Raw genomic sequence first — 24575 nt, 5'->3', positions numbered from 1 at the left:
ACTTAACTTTAGAGTTCACTAAAAATTCAAGCTGTTGGCTTAGATCCAGGAGGGGAGAAGTTTTATAGACTGAGCTAAGCGTGAATTACAGTTATGGTTACGGCTTTTTTTTTTTCCTTTTTTTTTTTTTGTTTTGTTTTAAAGAACAGCTCGACTGTTACTCTGGCACCAAAGCAGTTACAATTGCTAAGTTTCTTCTGCTGCTTGGCAGGTCTGGGAGGAACCTTGGGGGATTTAAAAGGTGGTGCCTCTGGAAGGGGCGTTGGAGGTGGTGGTGGTGGGGCTAACCACTCGATTTAGCACCAGGTATAAATAATTGTCCTTTTTAATCACGGAACAGAGTGCCAGCCTGGCTGCAAGACTCTCAAGATGTCCTTGTTAATGACAGGAGAGACAGGGAGGTGCGTTTCTCTTCTCAGCCTTGCGCTGTGCAGTCTGGCACTAAATGCAACCACTGGCTTAATTCCACGAAGTAAAAGCGGTGGGTTAATAGTTCACCCCTGCCCCTTCTCTTCTCCTCCACCACGTTCAGGTGAGACCGACCTCCTCAGTCCACAGAGGGGGCTTTCACAGCAGAAACTGGAAACTCTTATTTGCAATAATCCCAGTGACAAAGTGCAGAATGAAAGGTTAAGCTGCGGGTTTTCGGATGTCCACGGCCCGTGCTATTAGCTTTACAAGTGCACGCTGCTCACGGGGGCTGCCACCCTGCGGAAGGGAGACCACCACGGGGGCTGGTGGCAAGGGCCAGGGGAAGGTGGGCTGTGCAGAGGGGAGCAGCTTGGAGGGCACGTGCCCAGGTCCTGCGGGGCAGGGACTCCCTAAGCGGTGCCCAAAGAGATTGGGCTGATTCCTTTCTGAATGCTTGATGGGGATCCAGCACCCTGTTTTCAGGAGCGGGATGGGGCAAGGATGGGTGAACTCCCCGTTTCACTTGGAGAATAAGGACCATGGTTTGGGAGAGGGTGGCAAGTGGGGGGATGCATCTGCTGAGGAGAGGCAGTGGGAGATGTGCGGTGGGGTGGTTGAGCTGCCTGCAGCTGAGGGCTCCTGGAGAATCAGAAGATTTCTTTGCTTTTTTTTGTTGTGTTGTTTTTGGTTTTTTTTACTGTTTCTTTTTCATTGCTTCAGTGTTAGGAGCTGGAGAAAAGGTCTTGCCTAACGAGCGAGTCAGTGTGTGTTGGCTGTGTTGGATTACTAGCTATTTTTAGATACTGGAAGCTCTCCTTGAGAGTCTTGGGCCCCAGTTGCTGGGTGGCTCAGTTTTCAAGTGGGGTGGGATCCATGCAGCAGCCCGAAAGGCCACCCACAGATAACAAACCTAGGCCATGGAGGGAAGGGGGGGCCAAGTGAGCTCACCTGCCCTGGCTGCTTCTCCCTTCTGGTGCTGGGCCTGGCCAGGGCAGACGTCAAGGAGTAATACGCCACGTGCTCCAAGACAGCGAAGCCTGCAGATCCCGATTCCACCCGCTGCCCTGTGCCACTGGAGGATCTGCCCGGTATCCCTCAAACAAGCAGCAACTGCCTTTTGCAGTCTTTAGAAATGGTCCGTGGACTTCAGCACTGTTCCACTCACAGGAAGCGTTGATGATGATTAGGATTATGGGGTAATTCAGGCTGAAAAGAACCTCTGGAGGTCATCTAGTCCAATCTGCTGGTGGGGCAGGCTGTGCTGCCCACAGCCTGTGCCCTCTGCTCGTAAGAGATAATGTCTGATAGGAGCAGTCAGGTATGCTGGACCTAAAATTATTCCTCCAGACCTGGAAAAGGCGTTTCCTAGGTCTCAGCCAAATGTTAACCTGTTTGCAAATTAACATTTTCCCACTGCACTCAGAGTGATACGGATCTACATCACAGTGTAGTTCTCCAAGGAATTTCTCATAAACACCTACGGATTCCCAGTGCTGGCCATTTCCGAGGCTGAGACAGCAATCACAGTTCCCTTTCCACCAACCCCGTATGAGAACTCATTATGTCAGCTCGGGATGGGTTGGTTTTCATGTGCATTTAAGGAAGAAAAAAAAAAAAGAGAAAAAAAGCCTGGTTCAGGAGATAAACTTCTGCTAGAAAGTATAACGGGAGATGGTATGTTAAAACCTTTCTGCCTTCCATTGCAGCATGCCCATAAGTACATAAAAGCATAAATATGTGGATGAGAGAGAAGAGCGCAGTTAAATAGGAGGCATTTTCTGCAAGAGGAACTGAATGAACCTTGAATCACGAGCAATCCAGGCACTGCGTTCCAGCTTCGCCGGTCCTGTTTACCAGCCACTTTGTTCCTCTCTGGGACCCTGCTTTGTCCATGGGGACAGATACCATATTGCAAGTAAACGCTGCTGCGTCCTCTGCTCCCCTTTCTTGCCTGTCTGCACTTTACCCATGGGAGAAGAGCGAAGCGTCAGCTCTGAATGACACAGAGTGAGTAAACAAATCTATTTTAAAGAAAAATGGTGCTGAGCAAGAGCAGCCTGTTCCTAAGAGCTTTGAAAACTGGCATTGCATTCTTGCTGGGAAGGCACTGAAGTGCAAAGGTTTCTGTCCCTTGCAGTAACTATCCCCTTGTGCACAGAGGCGTTATGGCTCTTGGTCAGGGGCCAAGTGTATGAAAGCCCATGGACTAACATGCCTTTTTCCTCTGGATGAGACCTCGTTGCTGGCCAACCATCCAACACAATGCTTTGCAGCTGGAGGAGCTCATTAAATTTAGTCCCATTAAATCTGTAAGGGCTGCAGACGATGCAACAGCTAGAAAACTGCTCTGGTCTGTCTTGCGCTATCATCAGGCACGGCAACAGGGAACTGAGATGTGTGTAGCTGCTTCCCTGCCCGTGAGCGGACACAGAGAGGGTCGCACAGAGCCTCTGTAGCTGGACGCGGTTGTAGATTGGGGTTAGAAATGAAGGAAGGAGTGTGCTGCTCGCAGAGGAGCCCATTGAAGGGTGGTGGGTCTGCTCCATTGTCCTAGGGAACAGGGAATGTTTGCAAACTCGGCAAAGGCCATCTCCCAAAGAGCAGATGGGTAGGTAAGCCCACCTCAGAAAGCCCTGCCTGAGCCCATCCTGATCCTAGAAAGCCTGTCACAAATGGAGGGGGGGGGGGAGCACAGGCCAAGCTAAGGGCTGGAGCTCCCACCTCGCCCCGTTGTCTGGTTTCCAGATCTGGTCCCTTTGACTCAAGGAGGGCCAAGCAGACATTGAGTCAGGTTTCCAGACCAGCAGCCAATTCATTCCAGGGGACGTTTCTTGGCCCCAGGTCTGCCTCGTCTAATGGCATAAGGACTGCAGGCAGGGGAAGGTGGCAGTGCTAGCCAGCACCGATGGCTTCTGAAAATCCCATCGATTCCTTCCCCCTTTTGATCTTCCACCAGGCAATGCAAACGGGTTCGATTTGCAGATCGCGCCTCTCTCCTCCAGATTGCTCGAGCCCAAATAATAACAGTTACAGGAAACCGTGTTTGCAGCCAGAGTCTGGTGTGTGTGGACTGATATCCTGCCACGGAGCAGCAGGAGTGGAGCTGCAGGAAAGCTAGATGGATTACCACCATTCCCTTCTGGCACTGGGGACTCAAAAACGTGCGCTCGGAAGCCGAGGGTGTGTTTCAAATGCTCGGAGAGCGGCTCAGTGCCAGGACGCCAACACAACGACCTGTGACGGCAACTCGCCTGCGAGCATCGCTGCGGGAGGAGGTCGGGTTCAGTGCGAACCCCTTTCCTTGCAGACCTTTTGCACGTGCGTGTGTGTGTGCATCTTTCCCATACGCCTTCTCCTCCCTTTGCACTCCCAAAGCATTGCGCCTGTTCGGGCACCTAACACGTCCTCTGCTCCTGCCAGGGTATTTGGAGCTACCTGGTGGGGTTTAAGCAAAGCAGCAGCTTTTTTGCTCAGACCCTGAAGGTCTGGCTGTGTCTCGGTGGTGTTTCCATGGCTGGACTGGTTTTCTGCTTGCTGCCAGCCCGCTGCAGCTCCGTCCACCCTCACACGGGATGTTTTCTCCCTCACGCTTGTGGCAGCCTGGCCAAAGAGCCCGGGTGCTGTGCTGCGGGGGAAAACGGGAGAGTATTACCACATAACGCCTTCTCTGCAGCTTTCAGATGTAGGAAACCTCGTCTAGCCTAAGAAAAGCAAAGCTGTGCCCTGTATCAGTTTTTAAACGCTTGGTATAGCTCCTGCAGAGGTGCAGGTGGCGGCCGTGAGGCTGCTCCGGGGAGCGGAGGCAGCCCCGTAAATTATCAGCCCCGTTTTTGCCCGTTGTTGGAAGAAGGAGCCCCCGGGGCCCCTTTACCGGCGAGTGAGCTCTGCCCGGCTCCCATTTCTAGGCAGAAAACCTCAGAGGCTGAACCGACCGCTCTGCCTCCCCGGCCGGGCTAAGGCCTCCGGGCGCTGAGGGCGGCCGCCGCCGGTAGAGCCGGGCCGGGTCGGGCCGCGCCGACCTCCCTCCCGCTGAGATGCCACCGCTGGGCGGGTCTGAAGGAGGAATGGCTCCGGCGTTGCTCCGAGCTGCCGGAACGGAGACAAACCTCCCTCCTCCCGCCGGGAAAAACCACCTTAACGCGGAGGCAGGAAGCCGCCGGCCCGGCAGGCACCAATCAGGCCGGCCCGGGGAGGGAGGGCGGCGGCGGCGGCCGCCGGGGGGGACGCTGCCGGCGGGGAGGGAGGCCGAGCCGGCCCGGCGGTGCGAGGGGGCAGATGGCGGAGGGCGGCCCCCCCGGCGGCGGGGATACGCCCGCCGCCTCAGGCGGGCAGGCAGGTAACGTGGGGGGAGCGGCGCTGCCCGCTGCGGGCCCGCCGCCGTGCCAGGGGCTCCTTTCGGGCTGCCTTGTGCCGGGTGGGGACGGGGCAGGACGGGACGGACACCCTCCCCCCCTCCGTCCTCCGCCGGGCCGCCTCTGGTCAGGGCTCAGCCCGGTTCCCCCCCCCAACACCTCTCCGGTCTCTCTCCAGCGCAGGTCGTAACCTGAAGGAATGGCTGCGGGAGCAGTTTTGCGATCACCCCATCGAGCACTGCGAGGACACCCGGCTGCACGACGCGGCCTATGTGGGGGACCTGCCCACCCTCAAGAGCTTGCTGCAAGAGGAGAGCTTCCAAAGGTGAGGGGGGGCTTCTCACACCCCGCCGTGCCCGCACCCTCACCGCTGGCTTTGGAGACCCTCACGGAGAGAAGGGGGGAAAAGCCGGTGCCAGGTGCCGCTTAAACAATTTTATTTTTTTGGCTAATGACTCCCCGGGGCTGCTCACCCCATGCCATCCCCAACAGCCAGCTCCTTTTGGAGAGCCCGTCACGCTCTGTTTTTACGGGAGAGGTGTCAGGCTGGGAGGATGCTTCGCTCGCCCCCAAAATCATCCCCCGTGGACTCCCAGGAGGCAAATCTCAAGCCAGTTCGGGAGCGTGCAGCGACCGCGCACAAGCTCTTTTCAGATCGGGGTAGAAACGTAATACTGTGAAAATAGGAGCCTGCGTATAATGGGAAAAACATACAAAAGGGATTACAATTGAATATAAACCTGAAACACTCTGCGTTACAAAATCTGCCCAGCGCTAAGTCTGTGACTGTGGGGATAGTTAATTAATTTTCCTGCACCATGAAGAAAACTGCTTAGAATGCAAAATGTCTCTCCCAGCCTCAAAAAAAGTGTCCTTTCAGCAAAAATGAGAATGAGCCAGCCCCTCTTTCTGCCACCTGGGCAGCTGGGGCTCTTTGGACCCCTGGTCTGAGATTTTTGCCTTGTTTTTGTCCCATGCTGTGTGGGAACCCTGTGGCAGCAGGGTGAGGTGTCCTTCCCTGCAGGAAAAAGAAGTTTGGCTAGAGGAGGAGGGCTGGACCCGCAGCACCATCACACGGGTGGTGGAGTGAGCAGAGAAGTGAATTCTTTGAATTTGGGGGGTAGACATGGGGTGGAGATCCCCAAACCTCCAAGGTCAAAGGGAGCACTTTTATCATAAAGCTTGACAGTGGAGGGCTTGATGCGGAGCTTATACTGCTTCTCTTCCTAAAACATGCTTGGAAAAAAAAAATTGTGGCATTGCTCTCCTAGCAAACTCTGTAACTGCACCGTATAAAAACTGCTTTGTCCTGTACTGGTTACGTGGGCCTGCATGGAGTGAGCTGGGAGAGCAAATCCACTGCTGCGCTGGCTAAAGAGCGCTTTTGCCAGCCTATGTTGCCCTTAAAGAAATTGCTTCCTCTCTGCGTATCCCTGTTAAAATGGTACCCGCAGAGAATTTGGGAGCGAGGTCTGGATGTTTGTGAGGTTTGTAGGGCTAACCTGAGATCTGGATGAGCATGGCGACTAACGCAGGTCATGTCAGAGGGGATCTAAGCAGCCGCCAGCCAGAGCCATCTCTTTCAATAACTTGAAAAAGGCTCTTATGCCACTACAGCCATCCAACAAGGATGCTAATGGCCCACTTATGCTGTTCAGTGAAGGATGGCCACACCTCCCAGGCTTGCTCCTTGCTGGCAGGCCTGACTTTCCCTGGGATTGTGTTTATGTCATCCCATGTTGCCTGGCTGAATGTGGATGTTGCCAGCGGTGTGATACGGATGTATGCCTGCGTTTCTGTACATTGCTCCCCTCCTCCCGTGTCCCTTTGCTCTTTCCCTGCTGCTTTGATGGCTTTCTCCCCTTCTTTTGGAGCAGCTTGAATTAAACGGTTGTGGTCCGCAGCTTGGTCACTGCTGATTTGGGACAACTCCCTGTAAAAAGGGAATAGAGAGTATTATTTTTTTTTAATTAGTAATTTTGACTGAGTTTTAAGGCAGAGTTTGTCCCTCACTGTGCATATGTGCAGCTCCTGACACAGCAGAGCTGCGATAAAGTCCTTCTTCCAGACATGCCGTAGTCTCTGGCTACCTATGTGCAACACCTAGTCAGGTTAATGGTGGGAGCTTTTCAGGGCTGCTATAAAGTGCCAAAAATGGGGAGGAAAAGCTTCAAGGCAGCAGTTTGGGCTCTCCCAGGATCCTACTCGGGGGCTGGGGTGGTTAGGGTGGTGCAAGACAGTAGGAGGGATTCTCTGACCTAATGCTTTTCCCCTCCCTGATGCCAGCCGGATCAACGAGAAGTCGGTGTGGTGCTGCGGCTGGCTGCCCTGCACGCCGCTGCGTATTGCCGCCACCGCCGGCCACGGCCCCTGCGTTGACTTCCTCCTCCGCAAAGGGGCTGAGATCGACTTGGTGGATGTGAAGGGGCAAACCGCCCTCTATGTGGCCGTGGTCAACGGGCACCTCGAGTGTGCCAAGATCCTCCTGGAAGCTGGGGCTGACCCCAACGGTAGCCGGCACCACCGCAGCACCCCTGTCTACCATGCGGCACGCGTGGGCCGGGCAGACATCCTCCAGGAGCTGATCAGGTGAGAGTTTGGGTGCAGGCTGGAGGTGGTCCTGATGGGGAGAGGGGTGGCTCTACGTCCCTCTCTTCTTCCCTTGGGATCTTTCCCCCATGGGACTCAGAGCATCCATTCTCTCCTCGCATGCCCAGTGCCTACACAGGCCTGGTGAAGCTGGTTGAGAGCCGGGCAGGAGAGGGGGTGGAGAGGTGCCTTCCCCATCGCTTAGCCCTGGCAGCAGGTCTGTGCCCTGCTGTGTGACTCCCATGCCTGTTTTCCTAAGACAAAGCCTGAGAGAGGAGTCTCCGTTTCCAAGCCCACCATCCACTATTCAGTCAGATCCAAATCTTACAAAGTATCTTCCCTCCCCCCCACCTCCATATTGACTGCCAGCTCTATGCCCCTGGCTGAATTTAAGAGTGAGGCGGATCCCCCAGTGAGCCAAAAAAAATCTCTCCTTTGCTTAGCTCTGCTGCTCTGACCGTTTTCTGTCCTTGGGAGTAGAGACGATGCTTGTCATCAGCACTGGCTGTTCTTGGCTGCCTGGTGTTTGCCCATCACTAGCACGCCCTCCGTGGCATCCGATTCGGTCTCCCCTTGCCAGACACCTGATGCACAGCTCCGTCGAAGGGGTGGCATCTCTGGGGTGGGGAGTGGTGGCCATCACTACATGGTGGTGGACAGTAACCAGCAGTGAGTGGGCTCAAGGTCTAGCAGTAGGCTGTGCAAACTTGAGTTTCTTCCTCTGTGGCCTGCTGCGGTACTTTCTTTCTTCTAAATTGGAAGCTTTTTGTACAAGGGATCATGCTGAATGACTATATGGGCCGTTGATGTCAAATAATAAGGGATCATAAGGGGAAAATACAGGTTGTAGAAAGAAACAATAAAAGAGAAGGAAGGGTGGATTCACACAGAAACACTCTCCAAGGAATCCCTTCAATGACCGTAAATGCTAGAAAATAACAACCAAAAAGATTTGAATAGAAAAAATTCAAAATACTTGGGGATTTTCTCCTTTCCTTTTTGCTTGTGGGGAAGTTAATTTTCATACAAGTGCAGCTTTAAGGAAGCTGGCAAGTAGAAAGAAGGGGAGATGGTCCCCCCTCCTCGCTCCTTTCTCAGTAAGCCGAGAGAAGGATGTCCCCATCGTCACGTGCTTGTTGGTACAGGGTTCAGCTCGCATGCTGCATTCCCGAGAATCTCCCCTGATAGATCTGCTAAGGCAGGGTGAAACATAGCAAATGGTATTTCGGCAGCACATGGAGAGCTGATGCATTGATTTATGTGTCTACTCCTTGGGATACCTTGCCAACAATATTAAAAGCAAGATTTTTGGAAAACTTTCAGGATTAAAAATTAACTGGAGTTTGTCCAATATCTTTTTATTAGACAATGTCTCTCCCAAGGCTGCTAAGCTAATACCAAATTGTCAGATTGCCCAAAATTTCAAATATCTCGTAGTACAGATTTCACAGATCTGTTCAGGGTTGCTTACGTTAAAATGCACTCTTCTATTACAAAGCTCACTCAGAGATTTTTAAAATGTTGATTTAAAGGATTTGGCAGGGGGAATGCAATGAGAAAGACACGTTTACTGAGATACAGGGAAATATTTCAGCATGTTCAGCTTGAGAGATCCTCAGTATCCTGAAAAGAAAGCCCAACACAGTTCAGGTTTGCTGCAGGTGTCTAAACATTACCTGGTTATTCCTTTTTTTTAAATCACATGGTACCACAGTCAGGATTCCTGAATACTACTACAATTGCTGAACCAGCTAACCGCGCAATAGGTGAAATTGTATCCATTAATAGTAAATACACACGCAGCTATGGAATGGTGATCCATTTTATGAGAGGGCTGGCTGGTGGAAATATTTACGGTTATCTTGCCAGGGTATAGATTACTTTGCTAACAGGTTGTGATGTGATCATGCTGCGATGGGATCAGACTGTTGCCTCGTACTTGCAGTGTAACTGAAGGGCTGACCCCAGCGTATTAAGGATGAGAGAGGATCCTTTTGCCACACTAAAAGGGTGAAAAAGAGATCTCGCAAATCACCCTGATGCCTCAGGTGCGTGCCTAACTGTGATGAAAGTAGAATTTGCTTTGCTTTGAACTGGGGGTTTCCACTCAGAATTTTGATGACAATAATGAAAAAAAAAAAAAAAGAAAAAGGACTGAAATGAAGGGATACCTGCTGTCTGGTCAGGACCGTGGCCATAGGAGGCAGTGGCCCTACGACAGCCGCACGAAAGCCACACAACAGCACAGATGACTATCCAAATGCTCGTGTAGTCTGACTTTAAGAGGTTTATCTACAGTGAAGATGTGCGATTGCCTGTGGGGAACAGACACCTTTTCTTATTTAGTCCTCTGTGCTCCAACATAGGTGAAGTGATGCAGATTCAGCAAAGTGCTGCAGAAGTCTCCGAAAGATGGGAATGTCCCCTCAGTGTGCAGTGATTCCTGGGCCAGCTGCCTACCCTGGGAAGCAAAGCTTGGTCCTGTGGCTGGTGCGAGGGCCAGCTCGCACTCAGCAGTGTCGTTACTACCCTGTCCTTTTCCTGCATTTTTCCACCCCACGGGTCTCCTGAGATCTCAGCCGAGATGTTCGTGCTTGGGAGATCTTGTGCGTTGGAGTAAAAATGCATTGCATGCCATTTGCAGCTCTTAGACGAGTTTCCTTGGCCCTTGCTCTATGTGTGCTTAATTTAAACGAGACTATTCCCATCCTCGGAATTGAAGCATTTGGTTAAGTATTTGCTGGATAGGGACCAGCCCCTACTGGGTCCAGCTAGAGCTGTGCTTGCCTTGAGGCAGGATTTGTCCCCAGGTGGTTTCCTTATTTGTTTTATTAACTGCAGAAAGGAATATAATGCTATCTAGGAAGACAGAAAAATCTAGTTCTAGTTCTCCGAGTGCTCAGTTTGCAATTTTGGGAGGGGGACTGGCAGGTGAAAGAACCTTTTATCGCTCTCTGGGGAGAAGGGACAAGGCTGAGCTTGATCTGCAGAGCTGCAATTAAAGCCAGCTACTCCTTAGGGGGTTGCGTTGTCTTCCTCCTTCTTCCCGTCCAGGCTGCACATGAAGTAGATGCAGTTAGTGTCCCCGCTGCTTGGGCATTATCCAGCCTGGGGGAAATAAATGCTTATTTCTGCCGTCTCTTCTTTCTCCAGTGTTGCCGTTTTTCAAATTTCATGCTTTTCCAGAGAGCGACACTTGGCCTTTTTGCTCCCATTTATTTACCCACATCCTTCGCTTCCTACAAAAAAATGAAAAGAACCAAAGCCAATAAGCCCCGTTTTCTCCTCATTTGCAACTTACTGCCGTCTGTGCTTACCAAAAAGAAGTATGCTGCGGGCGCTGCTTCTGTTTCATGACGATGCTGATGTCCATTGAGCAGGGCTTTTGCCTGTTTGCATGCCTTCTCTGTGCCACGGCAAGCCCGAGCTCGCTTTGCTCTGGCTGCAGGGCTCATGTGGCAATTGGGACATCATGGCACCGGGTGGCAAAGGTGTAACGAACGTGTTTCTGTGTGGGGTAGGGTGAGGCAGGAGCCAGTTGCAAAAGGCTCGAGAGGTTCGCTGCTCGAAGGTCTCCCCTTCGGTGCCTGGAGCGCTGGCCAGTGAGCTGTACTCTCTTGTGCGGTATCTAGTGTAATGTATAACCCGTGAATGGAGCTGTGCAGGATGGATGGGGAGAGGGGAAGGTCTGATGCAATTATTTTGTGTTTTTCCAGTTTCCTACGTGCTCAGAGTTGGCGGGTACATCCCTTCAGTTGAGCTGAATACTAGGGAAAAGGCCTCTTTCTGACTCCCTGATGGGATTCTGATGGGATTTCAACCACCCCAGCTCCTTCAGGAGCAGGATTTTGTCATACGTGTTTCGCTGTTGAGCCCAGATTTCTGTTTCCATTTCCCTGCTGTTTGTGACAGTCAGATCGATTGCCTGTATTGCTTTTTGGCCTGTTTTATCCTGGTGGGGAAGTTATTTCACTGCATCTCTTCAACTGAGTCATTTGGAAACATCCCCGCTCCCCAGCCGGCTCATTAGCATCCAGCATTACGTGGTGCTGGCTCAGGGCTGAGCCGTCCCTTGTGCCAATGCTGTGCTTGGCACATTCTTCAGGAGGGCAAGGAAAGATGTTCCTCAGCTGCTCCTCTTCTCTCCAAAGCCCGGGCTGTTGCGGGCAGAGAAACGGCTTTGCTTTTTGAAGATCAGACCGTGCTGGATATGGCATCCCCAGTCAGACACCTCGCCAGGCCCATCCAAGCGCTGGTATGGGTGGTTCTTGGGTGGTGGGCCCCAGAGGTTCCAAAGACAGGCAGGGTGCTCGCCCTCCGGGTGTCCTTCAGCCTTGTCCCCTGCCCTTTTGTCACCCTGGGCTGCAGTCGTGGTGCTGTTGCCCTTGTTTCCAAACCTCTGCTCTTCTCTGTCCCCCACCCAGGTACGGCGCAGACGTGGACGTGAATCACCACCTTGCTTCCCGGGTCCCCAGCCTCTCCCAGCGGCCCCTCACCACACTGGTGGTCTGCCCGCTCTACATCAGCGCTGCCTACCACAACCTCCAGTGCTTCCGGCTGCTGCTCCAGGCTGGAGCCAACCCAGATTTTAACTGCTGCGGGCCCATCAACATCCAAGGCTTCTCTCGGGGCTCCCCGGTATGTGTGATGGACGCTGTCCTGCGGCATGGCTGTGAAGCGGCATTCGTCCACCTCTTGATTGACTTTGGAGCCAATCTGAACCTGGTGAAAGCGGACGCCTTGGGGGTTGAATCCACAGGAAGGGTCAAAGTCAACCCTGAGGCTCTGCAGGTGTTCAGAGAAGCAAGGGGTAAGTGGCTTTGACTTACTGAAGTGGTGCTGGTTTTATCTAGCTCTGGATTCAGGAGAACTCTTTGCAGAGTTTGTTTGGTAGTCAGGAGCTCTTAAGGTGGTAGGGTGGGTGTTACCGTTCTCTTTTGGGTCTCTTTGTTCAAGTGCCTTCAGCCAAGTGCTAGAAGATGGTGTAACAGGTTATACCTTAAAAGTGTAAAGCCATTCTAACACACAAAAAAAGATAACTGGGATTTAAAAGGCTGTTAAGCTACGTGTGAATGACTTCACCACCCCTGATATGGCTCCCAAAGAGCAGTTGCTGGCTAGGCAGGCATCAGGCAGGAGTGAGCCGTGGGGCTGGCCTCCGTGGCTCCCTGGCACGGATCCTTGGTCTTGCCGGCATGGATCCTCCGTCTTGCCGAGCTGCTGCCTGTCTCCGGCTATGTCAATGCTGATGACTCAGTCCAGTGGCTTTCCATAAGCTTCCAGCTAGATTCCCTGGTTTTCTCCTGTTGCATTGTGTACCTTCACATGGTGTTTTCCCTTTTTAGCTACTTTTTTCCATTGCCTTACCATGTCCTCAGCAGCCTGAGGCAAGATTTAAGAAGTGGGGTCCTATCAGAGCTGGGCTTTGGATCTCTGGATCACAGGCAGGTTATGGCATATCCAGTGAGGTCCAGTTCTCCAAGGCCGTGCAGATGTGCCCTCACAGGTCTTGAGTGACCCTGTGCTCTGCAGGGGGGCCCAGGGAAGGACCCAAGGGGTAGTTGTGTCTGGACAGGTTATTTGGGAAGTAAAGCCACAAATGGGGGTAGCAAGTGGCAGGAGGGAGCTCAGCTGGTGGTGGAAAAAGGTGGGAAAAAGCTGGCTTTTTGAATTTAACATCCTCTGGGAAGCAAATGAGTTACAAAAGAAGTAAACCAGAGCCTCAGACCTGAACATGCCTAAATTTGCCTTCTATTTCTTTCTTTTTATAACAAAAGCAACATCAATACAGTGTGCACCCTTGTTCCAGGAAGGGCAGCACCTCGTAAACCCACCAGACTCTGCTGGTGAAGGCCAAGGCGTTGCACCAGGGTTGGAAGTGGGGTTTCCCTCTTGATCTCCAGAGATATTTTGAAGGGATTCAGGCTGTGGGATACAACCCCTGGCCCCCACCCCATAGTTATTCAGCTTTGCACGTGCCTGGTTTTTAAACTTGCCTGGACTTCTGCTGCGAAGAGGCACACATAAGCTGGAGCAGGTGGTTTCCATTAAGCCTGGGTTTAGGAGGCAAATGGGACTCCTCAGGTAGAGCATGTGGGATAACAGAGTGGTGCCTTGGAGGTCCAGTTCCTGAATCGCCACGGACACCACCATCCTCTGGTCCCTGTGCTGGAAGAGCTCTTCCATGAACTCAAAAGAAGCCCTCAGAAGAAAGTTGTGATAAGACCTGAGCTGAGTGTCAATGCTCTAGATTCCTAGGGGGCGATTTAGAGCAAAAATAAAGTCCACATAATTTTAAAATTATCTGAATGGTATAAAGCCTCTCACAGCCTCCCTTGGTGTGGATTTGGCAGTGATCTCTTGAACCCTGTCGTGCAGGGACTGGCTCCGTGGCCACAACCCCATGCAGTCTCCAGCTTCCAAACCGCCCATGTGGCGGCTGCCCTTGCTCCAAATCCTTGGCCGAGAGCTTTGGCCTCCGCACAGGGAGGATTTGTGTACGCTCGGCTCTCCTGCGCTGCCTTCATGTTGCTGCGCAGGACGTGGCCTTGGCATACGGAAGGGGTAAATGGCTCCTCAGCTGTCAGCCACAGCTCAGCACAATTTACACGCTGTTATCCCTCTCTCTTCCTCTCTCTGTCCCTCAATAGTTTTTCTCTGCTTTCTTTATTGCAGGCCGCACCCGGAGCCTCTTGTCTCTCTGCCGCATAGCTGTACGAAGAATACTTGGCAAATCTCGTCTGGATCTGATCCATATCCTTCCAATCCCAGACCCCATTAAACAATTTTTACTTCATGAACACAGTTAAAGGGCAACTGGCTGCTTTCCGGGACAGTTTGATTTGGTAAATGAGTGGGCTGATAAAGCCAGGTGCCAACCCTAACCCTTCCTCCACAGTGAAATACTGTATTGCTCATGGAGTGCACATAATTCCCTGCCCCTGTGATTTTCCCCTCCAAATTTAGGGTGCAGTGATTCTGTGTGTCTATCCTTAAGCTACCGGTTATCTAACTGGTGATTTCTTGTTTGCAACTGGTTGGGTGATGAGGCCAATAAGCGCGTGTGGCTGTTACATGAGCAAATACAATATATACTATAGCCGTTAGCATATGTCTGTTTGTTATGACTCTACCTCTGTTATTGCTCTGTGTTACACACACCTTGGGTCTCAGCAGCACTTCTGCGTGGGGAGAGAGTCTGTGTTTAAGCCTTTCCTCTTCCTAGAGCATCTAAAGGAGTCTCTCCTCGCCTTGGGAAGGGTTTTACAACAGCACTGTTCTCTTTCTGCTGTCAGTGCCTGGCCTTTCTTCTCCGTATGAAGTCTGTGGTTGCTGTAAAAGCGGGTGTATTTTCTTCTGTCCTCTTCTGGTGTGAAATGCATCAGGTTTCCTGTCCAGTGCCGTGCGTTACTTGGAAAATTGTATCCATGTCTCTACGTGCTGCAAGGTAGCTGCTGACTTGGCTTTCTTTGTGTAGAGGCCCCGTCGCGCAGATGGGAGAGTAGCAGAATATGTAATCCTATCCTGTCTGAGTCGTTTCTGCAGAGCACCGGGTCTGCTGTGGCAGCTTGGCTTTCCCTCCAGCACTGTGATGGACGAGGCAGGGGCTGGCCAGTCCTCCTCCCGACTGCCTGGGACTGGGTCGAGTCTCATGACCGCTACCATAGCATGAATGAGAAAAATGTGGAGAGAAGAGGAAAAGGACTCGGATGAAGCCAGCATGTGAACCTGAAAGATTTCGGGGGTACTTTTTTGGAAAAAAAAAAAAATGGCTAAATTAATCTTCTCTCACTGTAAAATGGGTTTGAATATTTGGGAGTGACCAGGAGCAGCAGTGGAGGGGTTGCTAAATTAGACTGTTGTGTTGCTGTGCTGGATGGTAGTTGATGCAATGCCTGTGCGTATATCTGTGTGATTATGAAGAAAAAGACACCAAAATGATCTCTAGACAGCCTGCTTGCAACATTGCAGTGATTATGATGTTACTGAAGGCCCAGTAAAGTAGTTGACAATGCACAACACACAGAAATAGAAGTTCCTACCTACCTTTTGCTCCATATCCCACGGTGGTGGTATGATCAGAAAAAACCCTCCCACATCCACTTAGCAGGTCTTTTTGTTTGCATACTGCTTCTACCAGCATTGTGGAAAAGGGAGAAGAAAGGACTTTTTGTCTTTTCTTGAAGCTTTAGGAGGTTATGTACTTCTAAATGCAGTGTTGCATCCAGCAGCCTGGGCTCCTTTGATTTCCAGTGCCTCTACGTTGCAGTTTACCTTCCTGTCACAAGCTCCCAGAAGAGCATCATTCTGCAGCGAGTTGACAGCCTTTCATCAGGATATCAGGGTCAGCCAGCTCCTTAAAGATAGTGACGTAGTCACTGTGTAGGAAACACTGTCAAAATAGCGACTTTAGAGGGTCAGAGATGATGGTCCCTCAGGATATTGGGTGAAAACCCAGGTGATAATTGGTACATGCTTTTACTTTGCTGATCCAAGTTCTTTCTAGTCCCTGTGGTGTAAGTTGATTTTTTTTGACAGTTTTTCTTTGCCAGTTGTTCTTCCCATGCCCGTGTGGTTGGCAAGGGTATTTTTCCAGATGTAATCCTAAAGATGTTGGGGATTTATTTATTGTATGGTATTAGTGCCTAGGAACCTATTGTTGAGAGCTGAGTTAAGCCTGGGATGGCAAGGACAGTAAGACATCCCCTCCGGGAATGGGATCTAGCTCTGGTTGCTCTTCAACTTGACCCCCTGTGGTAGCAGGGCAGTGGGGTTGTTTAAGCTCCCAGTTTCGGATGCCCTGATTGTCCTCCCTCTATAGGAGCAGATCCTCAAGGCTGCCCCATAGACTCGCCCCATGGAATTACCCCATAGGTCTTAACGCTAGTTACAAAATGTTCTTTTTTCCAGAGGCATAAAGGATTGCAAAATCATTTTCAGTTTCTGGCCCGCTACGGGATGTATTTAGGGTGGAGTTCAATAAGAAATGGTGGACTTTCTTATATGTTTCGTTATCTGCTGAAGAACACGTGCCTTTCCAATATGCTTTCAGAGAAGGACGAAGGGCAGGAGAAAACACAGTCCCTGATCGTTTCCAGTTATTTTGATTCCACGGCCAGGCCTGGAAGGTCCAGCTGGCCCCTTGCGTTGCAGAGGTGGCAAAATTTGCACTGCTGAGAACAGGCTAAAGTGTGGTGGTTACACTAGGTGCTCAGATACCAAAGCAAAGGATACTTTCAGAACCCTCATCAGGTGAGATATAATGGCAGGGATATATAGCCGTAGGCGTGCTTTCAAGGTGAGAAGGCAGCAGAATTGCGCTGTTTCCTTTTCAGGCTTGCAGATGGTTTAGGTTTTCACCATGCTGGAGGCCAGGGCAGCCCATGAGCATGTTGCCTGAGAGTTGTGTGCTTGCTTTATAGAAGTGTTAACATGCCTGAAAGATGCAAACAGGTTGTAAAGCCTCTTCTCACCTTGCTGGTGGAACCATAATGTTTTGCAGGAGCACGGGCCGAACATGCTCCCTAGCTCCAGTGTATAGAGGCAGAAAATAAGGTACATTGACTTGAGAAAATGCAATGGCAACTCCTTTGGGTTCACTTTTTTTGCCCCTTGATTTTTACTTGTTCGTACAATTTTGCAAACTGGTCGCCCATTAGTGCCTTTCGGGTGAAGGTGGTAGGATGGATGCGGAAGGCATATTGTCCTTTGGGAAGAGCTGGCTCCACCTGGAACGAGCTACAGTGAAATGCCACGGCATGGATGACGGAGAGTGGCCCAAACAAATTCAGACAATTCAGTTGTTATGGGCACGATCGACTCAGTGCCTGATGTAACTCAAGTGTGTCATTAAAGCTAAGCGTCTGCAGATGACCTGTTACAATTTTCATTATAGCTGCCTTCCGTGTTTGATCTGTTGACCGTTGTGCTCTTGCCTGACGCTGTCCTACAATGTGTTTATGGATATCCTACCAGTCTAGCAACGGTGGTCCCTCCCAGAACCGTAACTCCCCTGGGAGTGAAATTGAGAAGAGCACCCTCTTCCCATGCACAGTTGATACTTGGTACTGATACAGTTCCTTGTAGGTCCCATCGGTAAGCTCAAGCCACACTGGGGGTGAGGACTTTGGCCTCTGTTAGTTTACCATTCTTTATTTATAATTTGAGGTACGATGGTTGTGGTGTTCCAACAGTCTGCTGAACTTTGTGCATTTGGGTAGTTCTTTTGACCTCAAGCCACAGGACTACATGGGTCTTCAAATCCAACCGATGTGGAGTCCAAGGGATTCTGCTGATCATGGGTATCTCCAGCCCTGGATCCACAATTTGAGGGATGGTTCTCCTGACCCAGGAGCAAACAAGGTTGAAGTTCAGCAATCACTTGGACACTTGCAGAATCAAAGCTTTGAAGGGACATTTTCCCTCGACTACGCATCAAATCCCATCTTAACTGAGGGACTGTGCCTCCTGCAAAGGTCTCGGTGGTAAACCTGGATGGTCTTTCTTGTAGCTTGAGGGCCTGAAGGGAGCCTAGCTCAGAGGGACAACTCGCATAATATTAAGCTGTAAGTGCAAAGACTACTCTTAGAGTAAGTCCTTGTGCACGTTGGTTGTTGAGACTACATGAACCCAGCTTTGCCTAAGTGGTTTAATACGCAGGCTTGGAAGATCTGGAATTTTCATTGTAGAGAGATAATAATGAATCTTAAAATAGATTTATGATATTCATAGACCTTGGTGTCCTGTCAGGCTGAAACCTATCTCCTCTGGCTGTCCCTGTCCTTTTAAGCCCAAGAAACAACAGTCTTCCAATATGAAATTTGAGTAATATGTGCATATTATATATTGTCACACTATATAAACAGCATTTATTTTTGCCTTAACTTGGACTTCACCATTTCCTCCTATGTAGCAAAACATTTTCTTTTCTAAAGGTATTCTTTTCCGTGTTGTCCATGGGGCATGCTCAGATGACATAACAAACGAGTATCATGAAGTCATGGGTGGGAAATGAAACATTTCTGCGGTGTACATCCCCTGTATTGAAGAAAGGCTATTATATTTGTGCATAATACATAAAGTGTGCGTTGTGTGGCCTTGCTGTAAGCTTGGGTGGGACGGGATAACAAGATTTGGAAGATGGTTAAAGAACCAAAACGGGTCTGGAATAAGGAAAGCAGAACCAAAGCAGTCTTTTTCATGTGGGCTTTCTTCTTGCCTTCGTTGCTATAGGGGATTTCCAGAGCACAAAATGCTGGTAGCTGGTCCTCAGATATGATTTCCTGTTCTTTGGGAGTTGTGCAAAAGGCAGAGGAACAGCATCGGTTGGGTTGAAGTGTTGTTGTGGGGGTTTTTTTCTTTTTCTTTTCCCTGTCCCCAAAATCAAGTAAAACACTTTTTACACCAAAACCATCCTTTGAGGTACCATATCTCTTTAGCCCTTCAAGAAAGCGTAAGAACCTGCCCAGGCCAGAGTAGAGGTGACAGTCCTACTTCAAGAAGTGCTCATCAGTCGTCTGTTAGTTTTACTTGGCGTAAAACGATTGTGCAGATCACGATCAGACCCGAGAGCAGCAAGGCGGTATCGGTGGTGGGGCTGGATCCACGTGTACCTGAATAAAGATGTTCCAGTGCGAGAACGTGGCTGTCCGCCTAATTATTTACTTCGCCATGGGCAAGGGGAGTACTGCTCTGGAAGCAGAGAGCAGGGACTGGGTTTGCAAAAGCCTGAATCCTGCTGGCCTCGGAGGCTGGAGCTGGCTCCTCTGCGTGTTTCGTAGCCACTGGAGGGGGCCGGAGAACCGCGCTGCCTGCAAGGGGGTTACAGGCAAGCAGGCAGGGACTGGGCAGCGGTTCCCTGTGCCAACCCCTGCCTTGCCACCCACGGGCAATTTTCAGGAGGCATATGGCAGCTAAATCAAATGTAAACCATCGTGAAGGCACAGAGGAGTCCCCTCTCTGGAACCTCTCCCCCCGCCCCCCCAAAATCCTCTTTGACAAGCTCGCGTGTCCTCTCGGCGTTGCTGCCCTTCCTCGGGGTGCCGTGACAACTTGTGCCGGCGCAGGGCGGCTGCTGTAGAGCAGCCCAAAGCTCTTGGCTTTCCACCTGGTCCTTCAAAACAGGACCTTCAGATCTCTCGGTTCTGCTCCTCCTTACTGCGTACCCAGCTCTGGAAATGGAGGTCTTCAGTTTGTCCTGCTATGAAAGTACTCTGAAGTTGCTGTAATTCTTCAGAATATTCTGATTCTTATAACTTAGCATTTTTACAGCATTTTAATTGGAAAACTCCCTACAAGTTTAAGCTGCAAGTATTTCTGATGGTTACTCTGTTCTTCTAGGGGTTAGCAGATGTGCGGGCTCCGTCTGCAGCACCTGGACAATTTGCATCCTTTAGTTCAGGTGGTAAAAAGAGCATTTTGGGTACCTGAGGGTTTAGTCCCTGTAGCTATCTCCAGTCAAGGGCACTTTCTGGGGGGGATTCCTGCTATTTTTGCTTGGGAGATGTTTGTCTGAGCTGGTGCCAGCATTTCCTCTAAAGGCAAAAAGAGAGTTTCTCCTAAATTGGAAGAAAACGATCAACTGTTTTGGAATGATGGTGATTAAAACCAAAGCAGAACAAGCCCTAATTTGTAATTCTAACATCTCCAGCCTCAGTATTCCTCTAGTGCAGAACTGGGTCCCTCCTGTCTCCCAGTGCATCTTGTGCAGTAGCCTCGGGACAATAAACATGGAATTTTTTAAAGGGCTGCTAGATTTCAGCCGTGATTTTGCATCCTATTAACCTGTCCCCTCTCGGAATCTCTCTGGAGTAGCCAGGCTGGGGTTTCTGGTCATCTCTCACTGAATTTCATGTGCGGCTCGGGAGAAGAGCTCATCGATGAGTGTGCCCTTGGTTTATCTAACAGGTTTGCAACATTTTCCTTATTATTCACACTCATCGACCTCATCTTAAGATCTAACGCGGAGTTCCCTTTCCTGCAGCAGTGAGGAAGAGAAGAGATTTTTTTGCCTTGCACTGTGCGATGCTCAAATATTTGCTTCTGGGCTATGAGAACAGACCAAGAGAGTGGTAAATCTTAGGCAATCTCAAAGCATTTCCCCTATCACGTTACTTCCAGTCCCCCAGCTGCAGCCAGGGAACCCCCGACTTATTTAACTTTTTTTTTTCTTTTTTTTTTTTTTCTTTTTTTTCTTTGTTCACTATCAGCTCCTTCAGGCTTGTCTTCCCTCCCAAATGATCTCTCTGCCCTTGCAAGTTGCAACCTGGAAGAAAAATAAGAGGTCCGCGGCTCACCTGCGGTGCACCTGAGAGACAGGGCAGCACACACGGGTGCTCGGGGTCCTGTGCCCACGCCAAACCCACGCAGGGAAAAGGAGGTTGCAGCCCCCCGAGACCATCGTTGGACTGTGGAGCTCATTATCCCATCTCAGGTACAGGCATTTCCCGCCGCTTTCAGCACTTTTTCCCCGCGACGCATACGTATGAGCCTGATTTGTATTGTTCTGCACCCTTTTTCACTTTTTTTGGTTGGGGGTTTTTTTTGTTTTGTTTTGTTTATGCTTTAGAGACAAATGAAATCTGCTTTTGTTTACTGGAAAGTATGCTTTATTTTCCCATCATCGAGCATCTGGTGTTTGTAAAACGCACGACGAATCTTTCCAACAGAAAACCAGCCAGCCCGAATGTGCCTGGCCAGGAGTTCACATGTGCCACGATCCTTATCCTAAAAAGGTACTAAAAACATCCGAACCCAGAAAACGCTGGCCAGACACGCTGCGCGTGGGTGAAAAAGCTACAGGTAGAATGCTGAAAATTCACATTTCCCATCAAATGTGTGTTTAGCAAAGGCTGGGAGTTAGCACAAGGCTCAAGCCTTGGCTTAAAGCTTTGTGCAAGAAGGGAGCGGTGGCAGGCGGTGTGTACCTGCGAGCCCCAGGAACGAGCATCTCCAAATATTTTCATAGGATGCTTCTGCCACTAGGAAATCGGGGAGAAAAATAAAGCCAAGATGGGTAAGATGGAATAGGACAGCCCTTGTCGTTGATTAATGGCTTCAGCCGTCTCCCAGAAGGTAGCGAGATGATGGACGATCTGTACGCAGCCCGCTCCCTGTGGCACAGGCTTTCTGTAAGCTTTCCAAACATACCAGGGTGAGGTGATGCTTGCAGACACGGCGTTTTCTCTGATGGCGTCTTTCCACAGTCATCTGAAAGCTGCTAAGGGAATTTTGGAAGCTGGTTTCCAGCCACGATTCGCTTGGCCAACTCTGCACTTGCCTTTAATTTTAATAAATTTGGCGACATCCATTTATTTAACGTTTTGCAAAGCGAGGTCTGCGTTTGCTCAGAGAAAATGAGAGTTGAAGGATGGTAAAATGCCTTCATAAATTAGAAGTTAAATTACGAAATCACTTTAAAAGCACTGAGCGCTGTTAGCTCCGTGTAGCGGCATCACTTACGGCATCGTGAGCTGTGGTACCGGTTGGAGGCACGGCAGATTAAGGAGGCACAGGGAGTTGGGTGGATGGTTTTGTGGGTGTTTCGGGCCTTTCTGAGCCTGTTTTTGTTTGCAGTTGGAATGTAATAATAGATTCATCCCTTGTTTCACTTCCCACAAAACACAGTTTTTACCAACAAGTCTTAATTTTGGAAAATTTCAGCAATTGAGCATTTTGCGGGTAAGCATTTCACGTCAGTATGTAAGCAGCTTCTGAAAGTTTTCTCTTATATTTGATTGCATCAGTGTTATTCCATAACGCTGTCTGTAGTAGAAAGTCTCGTGACTTAGATGCGATATCTAATTTAATTTAATTTTTTAATTTTTGCTTTCAAATTACCAATGGTAGCTGCAGCTTGGTCTCGATTGGGATGTACATAAAATTAATTTGTTTAAATTATTTTTTTTTTTTTAAACGAGAGCTGTTTTGCTTTGTTCCCCGTTGTCCTAGGATGCAGTTCAAGATTGGGTGATGTAGTTGACACTAAGCATGTTTTCAGGGGTTGCTTGGGCACTACTGAGATTCACGGATGGATGCTCTGAAGAGCAGTGCAGCGTATATCAACGTGGTGGCATCTTGCACCGATGACCAATGAAGCCTCGGTCATGCGTTGGTGCCTGGTGGCATCTCTGAGCAGCACTTGATTGCCGGGCAATGCTGGGCAGGATGAAGCTGCTGGGCCATTGAAAACACGGCTCAGTTTTGGGGTGCTGCAGTCTTTGAGCCTTTGTGGCTGTGTAACAGCAACCTTCCCCACACTCAACCCCACCCTAGCAATTGGACACGCACCTCCAGATACTTCTTGTCGAGCTGGAAAGGAGTTTTGCTTTATAATAAATGTGTTGTAAGACTTTCTGTTGTTTAAAGGCGTTCAAGTCCCTACCTTCATCAAAGCAACCAATAGATCCTCCTATAAATACTACCTAGGAAAGCAGGAGTTTCCAATTACCCTAGCTCCACTCCTAATATCAGTTCCTATAATTACCAGCCTCCATTAGCACAACTTTCTGGAAGCCAAAACATCAAAGCAGAGGTTCTTCTTTACCTTAGTTGGCAACTGCCACCAGTCTAGAGGTGAGTCACCTGCGCCTTCGTGTGTGCCGGCATCCTGTCCGAATCGCCCATCATTCAAACCAGAACTGTAGCCTGGAGGCCATCTGTGAAATCTGTAAGTTGAGTATTATTTTTAACTCGGTAGCCTGAGACAGTGTCTGGTCCGTCTTGCTGGGAGTTGTTCTTGCTTGGGTGTTCATTGAACTTTGGGTTTAGTCCATAAACTTTCAGTTTAGTGATAACCCTAAATATTTCATGCATCATAGACTACGAATGATGCAAAGATGTTAGTGAAACCTGTTGTGCCAATGCAAACAACTCCAGGAAGCTTTACTGTTCCCACTGCTGGTGCATGAATCTTGTTCATCTTTGCTCTGTGAATGTGTCCATGCATCAAGAGAGGCCAGAAGAAATGAGGTGCAGGTAGATATGAATCCCATAATGCTATGCTATCCAAAGACAAAAAAATAGAATCATAGAATCCCAGACTGGTTTGGGTTGGAAGGGACCTCACAGCCCATCCAGTCCCACCCCTGCCCTGGGCAGGGACACCCTCCACTAGCCCAGGTTGCCCAAAGCCCCATCCAACCTGGCCTTGAGCACTGCCAGGGAGCCAGGGGCAGCCACAGCTTCGCTGGGCAACCTGTGCCAGGGCCTCAGCACCCTCACAGGGAAGGATTTCTGCCTCACATCTCATCTAAATCTCTCCTCTTTTAGTTTAAACCCATTCCCCCTTGTCCTGTCACTCCATGCCCTTGTAAACAGCCCCTCTCCATCTTTTCTATAGCCCCTTTATGTGCTGGAAGGTCACAATTAGGTCTCCCCAGAGCTTTCTCCAGGCTGAACAACCCCAACTCTCTCAGCCTGTCTCCATAGCAGAGGTGCTCCAGCCCTGAGATCATCTTTGTGGCCTCCTCTGGACTCGCTCCAACTGCACAATGTCTTGTCCTGAGGACCTCAGAGCTGGATGCAGCACTGCAGGTGGGGTCTCACCAGAGCAGAGGGGCAGAATCCCCTCCCTCAACCTGCTGGCCACGCTGCTGGTGATGCAGCCCAGGACACGGTTGGCTTTCTGGGCTGTTGCTGGGTCATGTTGAGCCTTTCATCAATCAACAGCCCCAAGTCCTTCTCCTCAGGGCTGCTCTCAACAGGACAGATAAAGGTTATTTGTGCATTCAGACTTCCGTAACCCTGAAATGAGGTCTGTGCTGGTTGAACTGCTGCAGGTTTGTGTTTGCTTCCCAGCAGAGAGCATTTAAAATGCCACGGCATCATGGTGAGTATGCATCATTCCACTCCGAATCAGCACAGAATTCGCTGGGCAGCCTTGGCTGGGCGTACTTTCACGTGGGATCCTCTTCAGGGTCCAGTGGGAATATGGACAACACCACCCTGCACTGGAAGAAATGACTTAATTGGTGATGCATTCATTTCCAAGGTCAGTGAAAATGGTAAATGCGCTGGCAAACGGGACGTCAATGGGTGTCCGCTGTGAATTTGGCTCTTCGGATGTTCCTCTCCTCTGGTATGAAAAATGAATCACCCGGCTTTGAAGTACCCAATCTTGTTAGCATGGGTCACATGTTTAAACATAACTAAGGATATTATATGGGCTAATTAAATCAAGGCATCTGGCATGCATATCATTCTGCAGATAGGTTTCCATGGAAA

At 50.0% G+C, this 24575-nt stretch overlaps 1 protein-coding gene across 5 annotated transcripts; it reads left to right on the top strand.

The window, feature by feature from the left end:
• Positions 1–333: 333 nt before the first annotated feature.
• On the top strand, positions 334–18988 carry ASB1 (ankyrin repeat and SOCS box containing 1). 5 transcript variants are annotated; one of them, XM_075755878.1, is made up of 6 exons: positions 334–532; positions 2118–2418; positions 4942–5088; positions 7050–7352; positions 11777–12162; positions 14028–18988. In XM_075755878.1, the coding sequence occupies exons 2-6, from the start codon at positions 2303–2305 to the stop codon at positions 14159–14161; spliced, it is 1086 nt and encodes a 361-aa protein (XP_075611993.1). In that variant the 5' UTR covers positions 334–532; positions 2118–2302; the 3' UTR covers positions 14162–18988. The 5 variants fall into 5 exon arrangements, with proteins under 5 accessions (XP_075611993.1, XP_075611992.1, XP_075611990.1 ...); XM_075755877.1 differs by lacking the exons at positions 334–532; positions 2118–2418 and adding an exon at positions 4431–4747 and having other exon boundaries at positions 14028–14105; positions 18248–18988; XM_075755880.1 differs by lacking the exons at positions 334–532; positions 2118–2418 and adding an exon at positions 4593–4747 and having other exon boundaries at positions 4947–5088; positions 14028–14105; positions 18248–18988.
• The last annotated feature ends 5587 nt before the right edge of the window (positions 18989–24575 follow it).

Source organism: Balearica regulorum, chromosome 6 (genome assembly GCF_011004875.1).
Source record: "Balearica regulorum gibbericeps isolate bBalReg1 chromosome 6, bBalReg1.pri, whole genome shotgun sequence".
NCBI lineage: Eukaryota > Metazoa > Chordata > Aves > Gruiformes > Gruidae > Balearica > Balearica regulorum.
Note: the sequence above shows the minus strand (reverse complement) of the source record. Positions and strands in the feature narration are given on the sequence as shown.

What these genes read in the sequence shown, in the direction of transcription:
- ASB1 (XM_075755875.1), top strand. Translation starts at nt 4,446, where the DNA reads ATGCCACCGCTGGGCGGGTCTGAAGGAGGAATGGCTCCGGCGTTGCTC. An exon ending in CGCCTCAGGCGGGCAGGCAG is followed by an intron (nt 4,748 to 4,941) that starts GTAACGTGGGGG and finishes GTCTCTCTCCAG; the next exon opens with CGCAGGTCGTAACCTGAAGG. An exon ending in ATCCTCCAGGAGCTGATCAG is followed by an intron (nt 7,353 to 11,776) that starts GTGAGAGTTTGG and finishes TCCCCCACCCAG; the next exon opens with GTACGGCGCAGACGTGGACG.